Consider the following 12,503-nt stretch of genomic DNA (forward strand, 5'->3'; position numbering starts at 1 on the left):
CCTGCGCTCAGGAGGCCTGTGCGGGCAGGGTCAGAGTGTGAGGCAGGGTGCACGGTGAGGCACGGCGCCGGTGCCACGCGTGTCTCCGTGGGCGCTGGGACCTGACCTAAACTTCAGACATTTATCTTATTAAAAAATATCTCGGAGGGTTACATGTCTGTTTTCTGAGCGTTCATTACTGCCATCAAAGTTCTGTCTAAGCAGTTTTAGCTGCATTGCTTCCAATGGCTACAAAATGAAATGTAAACAGAACATAATACTGATATTAAACTTCTTGTTTTATTAGTATGGCAACTTTATAGATGATCTGCGGCTCTATGTGAGAGGAGGAACTGGTGGAATGGGTTATCCTCGCCTAGGTGGGGAAGGAGGGAGAGGTGGCGATGTCTGGTTTGTCGCCCGAGAAAGAACTACTTTGAAGAGTATAAAGGAGAGATATCCCCAGAAGCGATTTGTAGCTGGAACAGGAGCCAACAGCAGGTAAGAGTGTTTGATGAAAGCTGTTATATACAGCTTTTCCAGAAAGCGAAATGACAGCTTAAGTTATTAAGCCTGGTTTAATTTCTCTCAGTGTTAAAGCACTAAAGGGTGAAAAAGGAAAAGATTGCGAAGTTCATGTGCCCCCGGGAATTTCAGTTCTCTCTGATGACGGCACACAGATTGGTAAGAACTTTTGCTTTGTTTTAATGTATCTAGTTGATACTGTCATATTTATTGATAACATCTAGTAGACTTCTAACGCTAGGATGTTTTAAGGTTACACATCTCTCAAAATGTGTATGTGTTTTCCTTTGGACAAAAATACACTGCAGAAATTGTTGGGAGGGCAAAGATCCCTTCTAGAAATTAGCAGTAGTTAGTTTGTATCATCATATGAAACAGAAAGAAAATTGCCCTTGCTAACAAGTGTTAAAGGGTAGAAGCCGTACTGATCCTCCACAGAATCATTAATGGCCATACATAAATTACGTGTCCATAAACTCAGGTAAATGTCCCTATAACTTAACTGAATTATGATATTGCTTAAAAAATAAAGATCCTTGTCAGCATTTCAGGCTAAAATGCTTATCCATTTTTTACTCTGTTTGTTTGTTTGTTTGTTTTTTTGAAGCGTGATACTGGGTAGTAACCAGGAAGATCTCTTTCAATACAGTGCACTTGGAATAGTTCTCAGTGGCTCCATTGCAGTTTCTCAGGTTTTTTTCTCATACTGTTCAGAGTTCAAATTAAATTCACAAATGACTGATTTGGATGTTTAACAGAATTGTAAGGCAAGAACTGTTTATGATGTAGGCATGTTGGTGTCTAAAAGTATCCTTGAATTACATGCTCAAATGTTGCTTTTTTTATTCTAACATTTTATTCTAACTTTTTTTTGTTATTCTAACATTCTAACTCTAAGGGATATATTATAGCCTGCATCATAATGAAAGAATATTGAACATCTAAAGAGTTTGCTGTAGCCATGTCTCTATCAATGCAGTTTTTTTCTTGCATTCTTGAATTCAAGTATTGGAGGCTTCAGAACTGCCATCTTGGCCATACTTTGCCTGCCTGTACTTAGTACTTTTCTTGAAGTGACTAACTGTATGACAGAGGGGAATACTGCGGTGTGATTGCTCTCATTTGTTTCCAAAGAAGGAAAAGTACTGTGACCTTGAGTGCACAGCTCTTGCAAAAAAAGTGTGTACAGAAAATTCTCTCTTAATTGAAAATAGATTTAAATGGAAAATCACAACTGAACTACTGCAGGGGATTCTGCTTTTTCACTAGTGAATTTATTTTCAGGAGAGCTTAATGCAGCAGGAGAGAGATTCTTAGCAGCTCGTGGAGGTCTTGGAGGCTCTTTGGCCACAAACTTCGTGCCTTGCAAAGGGCAGAGGCGAATTGTTCATCTTGATTTGAAACTTATAGCAGATGTTGGCTTAGTTGGGTAAGTACTGTAGTCTGAGAACTGACATAAGGAAGAAAAAGTAGTAAATTTTAAATAGGATTTCAAAGAAATTTGAAAGTTTGGAGGATGAGCGTTACTGTACATTTGAATTGTCACTTAAATTATTTGTGGTTTGCAAATCAGGTAGTTTAAACCTATTAAAAGTAATTTTATAATTTGGAAAGTATTGGTTGTGCTTTTGTGGGTGAAGGGCTTCATGAATTGGGGTAATATATAATTATTAATACTGAATTTACCAATTGCAGTGATTATCAAAATACTATTAGCTAATATTTATGAAGTAGGAGATGTAAAACAAAGTAACTTTATGGTACTGACACAAGTGGATCCTTTCATCAGTAGTTTTAAAGAGAATTTCAAGGGCTATGTAGCCTACTCTACCAAATAAACAGCTTGGAATGATGGAGGAAAGTAATTACAAACTGGAACAATAGGACTTACATTTGTTTTGCTCTGGTGCTTTTCAGTGTTGCTGCTTTGTAACAATGCAGATAAACAGACTTTTATTTTGAGAAAGCTTTCAACAAAGTACAATTGTAAAAGTATTGGTCTGCTCAGCATCACCCCACGCCTGCCCTGTGGTTCTTATTAATAAAAACCATAGGAAATGTGAAATGACAAGGAGTTTGAGGTGGAAGCAGTCTAATTGGTATATACAGTTACAGAATGGCAACTTGAAGACAACATGGTTTTCTACCTATGTTTTTTTTTGCTTATTAGAAATAGTTCTGTGGTCTTCAAAATTACACCATTTTTTTTCTTATTTTACAGTGTGTTATGACACTAGTGTTTCTTTAGTTTTGCATATTGGCTTGTATTTTAGCTGATGGTTTCCCTTTAAAATGGTTGAAAAGAGTCATTATAAATTATTTAGAGGAGCATATTATTTTCTTGTTTAGAGTATGAATCAGCCTCTGATAGTGGTTGTACTTTGATCTCTTTGTTATTATTACTTCAGTAGATTTGTGAGTGGTTTGCTATTAGATCTGGTAGAAAAAACATACAGACTTGAGAAAGGCACATCAGGTGTGAGCACTGGTTGTGATGTGTAGTGTAGGTTGCAATTTAAACTTCAAAGAGCATGTTGTACCTCAGTGGAAAAAAAAATGCTTACTTGAGGAGGTGACCAGAGTAACCTTTCAGAGTTTCTTTAAGGCACCTTTCAACATCGGAGTGCATTAAAACTACCCTCAGTAGTTTTCCTTTTATAACAAGAGTCATTATGTCTCTTTCTTTTTTAAGAAAGCCCCTTTGTAAAGCCCCCTAATGTAATACTAGTCTTGTTTTCTGTTAGCTCATGTTCTTATTAGTTGTCCCTGTTAACAAGTCAAGATTCTGCATGTATTCAAGTGGAGAGTATATGGTTTTAAGGTTTTACCTGCTTTTGTATCTTGGGACCAATATTCAGTTGCCCATAGACGCAGGTTTTTTTCATAGCTGTTGCACTGAAACGTTGTGCTGAATAACTCTGAATTTTACTGGACCACAAGTCACGTGTGGTCTGCTGTGTGGAGCAGGTGCTATGAGTAACTACTATGGTCTATCCTGTGATGTCAGCATTAGCTTCCAGTTTGGCATGGGTCAAGGCCATTGGGTGTTTTACAGCTCAGGTTAATCTTTAGAATAAACTTGTGTTTTAATTTCAGTTTTAATTTAGGTTGCCATTTCAATGGGTAGATGTAATCTGTGAAGAGGCCTTTGTAAAAAATTACCGTATCCCTTAAGGCACTTTTTTGTTGTAGTATGAAGGTACAGCTATCCCTTGTAAAGGGAAAAGGTTACAACAGTCAGGTCTGCACAGACCTGCTCCTAGGGCTTCACTGGTATTCTTCTTGGCTTACATGGTAACAAAGCAGGTTAGTCTGAATTTCAGGATCCCTCATATGACTTTGTTCCCTTAAAAACACACAAACTGCATGTGTGTGTCTGTACAGACAAAGCTTTTCTTTTGCTCTTCCCCTCATTTATACATATGTACATGCAAAGTTTACATATGCTTTTCTACAATAGATAAACTGTAGCATAGATATCATTGGTACTTAAATTGTAGAATTATTCATTACCTGTGATTTGTATATCCCTGTAAATCCCACTGAAAAGATGTATTTGCATAACAGGTGTTTAGAATATAAATGTAATTTACAAAATTGGCTATAGCATGTGAAGACTGGATTCAAGTAGACTTGTATGCTTGTGCTGTACTTCTATCCAAGTGACTTTGAAAGATTTTCCTTAAATCTATTACAGATGTATTTATACACCTCTCCTGCCTGCGTCCTTGGGAAGCATTATTTGGTTTAGAAAAATTATTCTGATTTGATTTTAAAAAATTCATAATGATCTGAGCTTTGGTTTTGGTGGTTGTGTTGGTTTTTCTTTTAAAAAAAAACAACCCAAACCAACCTGAGTAAATGAGTCTGCAGAAATCAGTTGATAACACTGAGTTTGGCTAAGGTAATATAATGTATTCAGTAGTAAAATATACAGGGGTCTCATATGTGTTTAGTCACTGTATAAATCCTGACTTTCCTTCTAGGTTTCCAAATGCGGGAAAATCATCCTTATTAAGCAAGATTTCTCAAGCCAAACCTGAAATTGCAAATTATGCATGTAAGTTCATACTCTTATTCTTAGAGCAGTAATACTTAACGAGAGCAGGAAGTCTTTTCTGTGACTTGGTTTACAGGTTTATAATAAAGGATAGGGGATAACCATGTTGCCTGATAAATTCATTACACAGATCTTTAATTATAAGAAATACTTCAAAGAAAGAATTTGCTGTTTCAGTGTCCAGTTCCTTTAACAACCTCAGTTTTTCATGCGTTTTTTTTCATGCCTTGTAGTGCTTCAACCTGTTGGTGCAAGGTCTGTTTAACATTTTTTTAGCTTATTTGATTGCATCGGAGACTCGCCACAGTGTGTAATATCCTCAGTCTACTGAATATGCACTATCAAGTTCCTTTGCATAAACACTTTCGTGCTTTGGAAATAGCTCCCACCTGTTTTTGCAACAGAGTGAGATTTTGGTTTTGAATCTGTCCATTATTAGTTTTCTATCAGTAAATTGGGATTAGCCATTTGATCACGCTTTAAATAAAAAGCAATAGTAGAAGTGCTGATGATTCCTACTGACTTTCTTGCACCAGTCCTGATCTTCTACAGCCTTTTTTCGTAGTCTGGATAATCCTTTTTTGTGTCTGAGACTTTTCTAGCTCCTCTGTTTCCTTTTTGGGATGACAGGAACAGAACTGCACACAGTGCCAAGATTCAGTGAATCATTGATTTTTTTTTGAGTGCTCTAATTTTGTTCTCCCTTGGTCTGCATTTTCTTTATTCCTTTTCCAGTAATTGTTAAAGTCCTATTTGCCTTATTTTTTCTGCTACTGAGCGTTTGTTTCATTTAAATATGAAGTGAGAAAGTCCTGCAATATTGAAATGTTTGGTAACATTAACATTTTTTTAAATTATTAAAACAGTTTTGTTTTCTTCCCCTCCCCTTTTTTTTCCCTTACTGTAGTTACAACAGTACAGCCTGAACTAGGAAAGATCATGTATGCAGATTATAAGCAGGTTGGTATGAAATTTCATTCTGGTTGTTTGTTAAAGTTGTATATAATGGTTAATTATGTTGCTTTACGTAATTTCAGAAAGAAAAAGGAAACTTGTAGGTTTTTTCATATGTGTATCTATAATGTATCCATATAAAATGCAGTTATGTGGACTTAATGAAAGTTGCGGGGAAAGTACTATTTTTATAAAGTAATGAGAGGAGAGTTTTATAGCCAAATACAACATTGAGCTGATCTCAAGACAATTTAATAAATAATTTTCCCTTGTCTACTTTCTGTGGTTCTAATCTTGCATTATAATCTTAGAGTTGTGAGCTCCTGGGTAGAATTGAGATTGCTGTATCCTAGTATACTCTTGTTAAATTTAGGACTTTAAAAAAATTCCTTGTTTTAGAGACTAACCTGTTATTTTTCTTTAGAAGGGGCAAATTTTCTGCAAGTTGGCTATACAGAGAGCTCTGGAATGAACGAGTCATTTTCAGAATGGATTTTAAATTTGTCCAATAGTTGCAGATCTACAGGAGTGAATGACAGGGAATTTAGTGACTATAACCCAGTTACCATGACTTACTGTTCTAGCTTTCTAGGTTGGCTGCTCTGTCTTCCCTTTGTGGTTTGGTTTTTGTGGTGTCTGTTTGGGAGTTTTTTTAATTAAAAAAAAAAAACCCAACCAACCAGCCAAAACCTAGAATAGTACAAAGTGACAGTGATTGCCTGAGAAGCCAGGATAGTGCACTACCTGAAAGTTGAGGTACCTGGCTCCATTTCCTTGTCTGGTAGACTGCAGCTCTACCACCTTTATTTTTGTGAAAACAATTCCACCTAGCTTCTTCAGGTAAAGTTGTCAAATAATTGCGTGGTTGCTGGAGTCCTTTCTACAGTATCCACCGTGGGGAAAACCAATGCTAAATGAGACTCTTACTGATAGACTTTGAACCCTCAGTTCATGCAGGGTTACAGCAAACATTTTGATTCCTCAAGCTTGAATCTTTGATGTGCTTTTATTTTGTTTTTTAAGTGGATGGTACATGCAGTACTGGACTCATCGCTTCCAAGATAAAAGGTGAATGCATAAAAGGGTTTCAGATGAGTTAACCAGAAAAACATACCTCTCAGATGTGAAAAGACAGAAAACTTCTCTTTTCACTTTCAGAAGCAATGATCTTAGGGGGATTCAGTAGGTGATGCTTGAAACCTTCATTTAGCAACCTTTAACAAAACTGTGTATTAAAGGAAGTAAAAGTCTAGTTTGTCAGGTTCCCTGTAGAGATGCACACATCTAAGGGAATTTTTTGTATACTCATTTTATCTGCTAATTTAGGATAACTAATCCTAGGAAACTGCTGCAAATAACAGGATTGTTTACAGCCTTTAAAAAAACACTACTTGCAGAACTACTTGATCTTGCTGGTGTGTCTTCCTACAGCAGCAGAACGACTTGCACTCCTGGCTTCCTTTTCTGCAGTCTGTTTCAAATCATAGCAAATGATCCTCCTTGTTGGCTGTTTCTGCAGTTCATGTTTTTTTACTACAGTGTTGGGTGCTATATAGGAACTATATGGACAAAATATCTCTTTTCTAAAAGGAAGGAAACTAGTGATTATAATCACAGATCACACTATTATGGTCATAGCTTATTATGAGTACATTATAAAGAAGAAAATACATGCAAGTTAGCATCTTTCATTACTACTTGGAAAAGACATGAAAGTAGAGGATCTGAGCATGAGTCTGGGTTCAGTTCTTAGTGCATTTTCTACCAGAATATCTGAACCAAGTGCTGTTTTGAGAGAATATGAATTTCTTTGAGCTCCATTAAAAATATTATTTGAAAGAGAACTAAAGTTGTGGAAAAAAGTGGTGATGATGTTACTACAGCACCCAGACACATCACACCAAGAAGTGGGTGTTTCTGTTCTAACTCTCTAATTATTCTCTCCTTGTTTCAGTTATTCTCTCTATTTCTAGTTACAAGTCTGTGGTTCATCCAGCTGTATCTCATGTCTCTGTAGACAGAAAATTCTGAAGCAAGGCTACAAATATTTAAGAAATGCATAATGGTTAAAAGTGTAACACAAGAGTGTAACTCACTCATAGCAGAAACCCTTCTTCTGCAACAGCTGGCACATTGGAAATTTTATTGTGTGCTGGCTTGGGGCATTTTTAATTGAACACAGTTGGTGTCTAAATGGGTCTTAGATAAATTTGAAGACCATACTTCTGTTCCTCTTTGCTTCACTAACTGTCTTAGCTTTCTGTGAGTAACTGCATAGATACTTAGGGGTTTTAGAATTCTGCTCTTTCTTGGTCTGTCTCAGCTCTGCTTTACATCTGTGTACAACCCTCTCAACCAGCAGAGAAAATGACAAGATTCCTGTCCGTTATGGCTGTCTTTGCTGGGTTCTCATGGGAAGCTGATACACTACTCAAAATCTGATTTCAGTTGAAGAGCAGAAGATAAATTCTTGGAGCTTCTCGCACTCAGGGGAACAAGTGCATTACGTGGGTTTGTGTTTGGAGTAATGAGCCCCTTAGCCACAAGGAACAGACTTTATTTTCTTTTCCAGTGACAGTTTGAATTCTATACAAACATGATTGCCTAATCTTGCCTTTCAGAGTCTGTTTTATTCTCAGGTAATAGGTAAATTTTTCAGGATCTCTGCTGAGGAATTATTACGCTGTATTTTCTACTTTGCAGACAGCTATAAATAAATAGACAGGGGAACATGAGGAGCACAGTATCTGTGTAATAGTAGCATTTTGTTTAAATCTGCTCCTGATGATAGCTTCTAAATGCATTGAAATAGCCAGTGCATTCTGCTGAAGAACTGATCCCCCACACAATTCTGAAGAATACACATAGTAGTAAAGATACACATAGTAGTATCAAAACAGATATTCCTGGTATTTCTTTGTCTGGGTTTTTTTGTTTTATATAAAATGATAATGGGTGTTGATAGTTTTAAATCACTGTTTTTGCTTGTTGGAAATCTTTAATTTGAGACTTTTGTTTTTCTAGATTTCAGTAGCTGATCTCCCAGGACTGATTGAAGGTGCACATGCAAACAAAGGGATGGGTCACAAATTTCTCAAACATATAGAAAGAACCAAACAGCTTCTCTTAGTGGTAAGTTCAATACAATTTACAGCTTATTGAAATCAAAGGAAGTGCATTAAATAAAATGTGTCTTAATTGCAGCATAGCTGGAATTTAGAAAATTAATTGTAATTTGCATGTTTTATGATAAATATAGCTATAACACTGTTTTCAGAATGGAACCTTAAATCCTTAAATAGAATTTATCATTACAATTTGCCAATTAATTTAGAGCACTGAAGTGCTCCAAGCAAAATTAAAGCATGGAATGATTTTTTTTCTTTTTTTTTTCTGTAAAATCCCCTTAAGGAGGTTTAAAAGTCAGACTTTTGAGAAAAACTGTATCAGAACCAACCAGTTTGTGCTTCCAGTGTCTATGGTGTTACTTTGGTGTAGAGTTGCCCTCTGTTATTTGTCCAGGAATGAGAAGCATGTACATGGACATTTTACTACAAAACAGATGATGGAGAGTACCTTGATACTGTAGCATAATTTAATACCACAAAGCTTATTTTTGTGTAACTTTTTCAGGTTGATATTTCGGGATCTCAACTGTCTATTAAGACTCGGTTCAGAACAGCCTTTGAAACTATATTGCTTCTAACAAAGGTAAGTTCTCATCTTTCTGATTGACAGTTGTATTTATGTGTTGAGCCAAGAAAGAGGTTCGGGTTTTATCAGGAACTTTCAAATGTTAATGTATCTTCTGGATTTATAATATAAGGCCAGTTAACAAGCTTAGGATTCTCCAGAATGACTAAATCTTTATTTTTAATTGTCTGAGTGAAACTGCTCTATTTTATGTTGGGTACAATTGTTCCTTCATTAATCTGTGAAGCATATGGGATATTTCTTACAGTCAAGTAAAGTTGAAAAGACACATTATTTTCAGTGCCCCAGTCTGGCATTTTAGGAAGTAGAAGTACATGGGTATAGTTAGATCCTTGCCTCGATGCCCTTACTGTATAGCCTAATGGAGGTGAAACATCCAGCCTCAGCTTTGCGGATCCAGTGTTTTCATCTCTTATCATTGCTTCTGATTAAAATAATACATTTTGTGTAATCTTAACCTTAGCAGCTGTTTTCTCTCTAGCTATATGACTTAAGATGATGAATCTTCTGAATTTCAGCTATTGCTGTTTAGTTTATTAATGGCTGTGATTTTTATTTCTGATATTAACCATTGTCCATTAAAATGAAAACTCTCCAAATAATTTTCTAATGTGTTTTATAGATCTGAACTTTTTCTGAAATTGATTTTGCGTTTGTGGATATCAGAAAAACAAAACTGTCATTCTTTTTATAGGCAGCTGTTTCAGAATCAGCCAGCCTGTTCAGCTGAAATACCTGTGTTTGAGCAAAAAATCACTGAACCACTGAACATTATTTTCTTCTGTCAGACTGCTTTAATACATCAACCTTGAGCAACTGAGTAAACCTCACAGCTGTCGAGGCATGAAAGACTATTTAGGCAATTAAACAAATGAGAGAGAAGATGTGAAATTGAAGTAGCACATATTAAACTACAAATACTTATTAAGGCAAATGTACTTGTCTCTTAAGGAACTGGAGCTGTACAAAGAGGAACTTGTAACAAAGCCTGCACTTCTTGCCATTAACAAAATGGATTTGCCTTGTGCAAAGGACAACTTGACTGAACTTATGAAACAGCTTCAGAATCCTCAAGGTAAATTAACTTTCAACAATTACCTTCAACAAAAGTAGTAATAAGATTTCATCAGGGATAACTGCATTTGCAAGGAGTTATTTGAAACTGAAGTGAAGTCAGCTATTAAAGTTATTATTTGAACATATGTTTTAAAACTACTTCCTGCATTTAGAGCTCTGTTTATATGCATTTGTAGTGCTGGTTTCACTGCTGGGGTGGTATTTTAATAAAATAGAGATATCCTAGGTCTCTCCCAACTATGATATAGGGGAGTAAATTCCCAGTCTAGGTTATCTCAGATAACAGTAACCTCTGTTGAAGGTTCCCTTCCAGCCACTGATGCAGATAAAATTTATCATGTGACTTTGACCAAAACACATGAAAATTCTGGACAAGCCTATGGAGTTTTACTGCAATTTTGCTGTTACACTGGGGTGAATTTCTTGCGATTTCCTAGAGTGTGTATAAGAACCAGGAAAATCATCCACATCACGTATTCTACAGCTTGAGATTTCTTTGTACTCGAAGGGTATAGAAGTATTGTGTAACTGCTGTGTTAGTGCTTGTCTTCGAAAACTTTAGGTACTTTGTTAAAGATTAACTAAGCAAGTAATACTTTTATATTAATTGCAGTTATGTTTATTACTGTAATTTATTAAAGTTAATTTTCTGAATTTAATGGGATTTTATGGACTTTCTTCTGATAAAGTATTTGGGAATTGCACTAACTCTTTTAATATTATTTTTCAGACTTCTTACACTTACTACAGGAAGAAATTATTCCTGCAAACACACTTGAATTCAAAGATATAATTCCTGTATCTACATACACTGGAGAAGGAATCGAGGAACTAAAAGCACATATAAGAAAATTCATAGATGAGGAAGCAGAGCAGGAGAATGAAGAATATCGGAAAAAGAAACTACTGCTTTTACAAACTTCAGAAGAAGGACAGATGAATAGAAGCTAGCATTCTGGGCTGGATCCAACACATTTTAATATTTTTAGTATGTACTCATTGCTATGCAGACCTTTCATTTAATTTTTGTTCCCTCTACCATCACTGCCCAGTTTTCTGCTCCCCCCATTGTCTCAATTTCTTTTGGCACTTGGGTAGAGCACAGTGGGGAAAAGTTTTTTCTGATTTACGTTGGTTACTTACTCAACAGAGTAAAGACCAAAGTATGAGCAGCTAAAAGCACTGCTTAACAACTGGTGTTCCCTGGAATATTTTTTGCCAAACAAGATGAATGGAAGCACTATAACCCGTACAGCTAGCAAAGTAGCAAGGTCAACCACTCTGCACCTTCTGCCACAAGCATCAGAAACACGAAGGGAAATTTCTGATGGAGCAATTTTCCAGGGTCTAGTGCTTCTAAGGTGAACCAGTTCTGCTACTTTGACAGGCATTGGATTGTGGGAGGTTTTGTTATTTTTAAAGATTTAAAGGAAAACACAAGTAAATGGCAGCAAGGAAGTGACTTGTAGGAACATGAAAAAGCAAGTTTGATGTTGCGGTTTTTTCACACCTGCTGATACCTGCTGTAGTTATCTTGATCATACAAATCCTGATTCCAAATTCCCAGACTTAATCTGAGTTTCCCTCCTTTTATAGAGTTGCAGGTATAGGTTACTTTTTGGTAAAGAAAACGGTTACTGGTTTTCAACAGAACTTTACATCTTTGGGAATAGTTAATGTCCCAGTTTTTGTATTACAAGCAGGCACACTTACATTTTACTTTAAAAAAAATTACAAGTCTTTTATTGTACAAGGTGTTTTCTACTTCAAAACTATTAAATTGATTGCAAAGCAAAGTAAGACTGAATACATCAAAGGCTTCTCAACTTGGTCTTGTTTTGTTTTATACGTATACTTGCCAAACCTTGCTTCTCTAAATTTTGTTTAAACAGTCACTGGAAAGAAAGGTATGATTTCTCGTAATCCAGTTCTTTTGTCATTACTATTGGTTCTCATTCTGATTTTCCTCTAATTTTATTGTGCTGAGGGGTAACATGTTTTCACCAAAGCTAAGTAATGGGCTATCAACAGGTTTTGATACTCCATTTTTTTCATTGTTGACAATAACATTTTTTTTTGTCAGGCTTCAGACTTCTTGAGTGTTGATCTTAATCTCATACATAAATGAGGCAGGGTAAAGTTTGAAGCAAGAGCCAGCTCAGCTTTGTTTCAGCCGTGTATGAAGAGCTCTATG

General features: G+C 36.0%; 1 protein-coding gene across 1 annotated transcript; it reads left to right on the forward strand.

Annotated features, from left to right (window-relative positions):
* The first annotated feature begins 292 nt into the window (after positions 1-292).
* GTPBP10 (GTP-binding protein 10 (putative)) lies at positions 293-11,275 on the forward strand. The gene is made up of 9 exons (XM_010188536.1): positions 293-480; positions 572-663; positions 1,789-1,933; positions 4,491-4,564; positions 5,472-5,524; positions 8,543-8,650; positions 9,152-9,229; positions 10,184-10,307; positions 11,040-11,275. Exons 1-9 carry the CDS (start codon positions 341-343, stop codon positions 11,258-11,260), a joined length of 1,035 nt encoding a protein of 344 aa, XP_010186838.1. The 5' UTR covers positions 293-340; the 3' UTR covers positions 11,261-11,275.
* Positions 11,276-12,503: the final 1,228 nt, after the last annotated feature.

This window comes from Mesitornis unicolor, unplaced genomic scaffold (assembly GCF_000695765.1).
Source record: "Mesitornis unicolor isolate BGI_N332 unplaced genomic scaffold, ASM69576v1 scaffold44587, whole genome shotgun sequence".
NCBI classification, from domain to species: Eukaryota; Metazoa; Chordata; class Aves; order Mesitornithiformes; family Mesitornithidae; genus Mesitornis; species Mesitornis unicolor.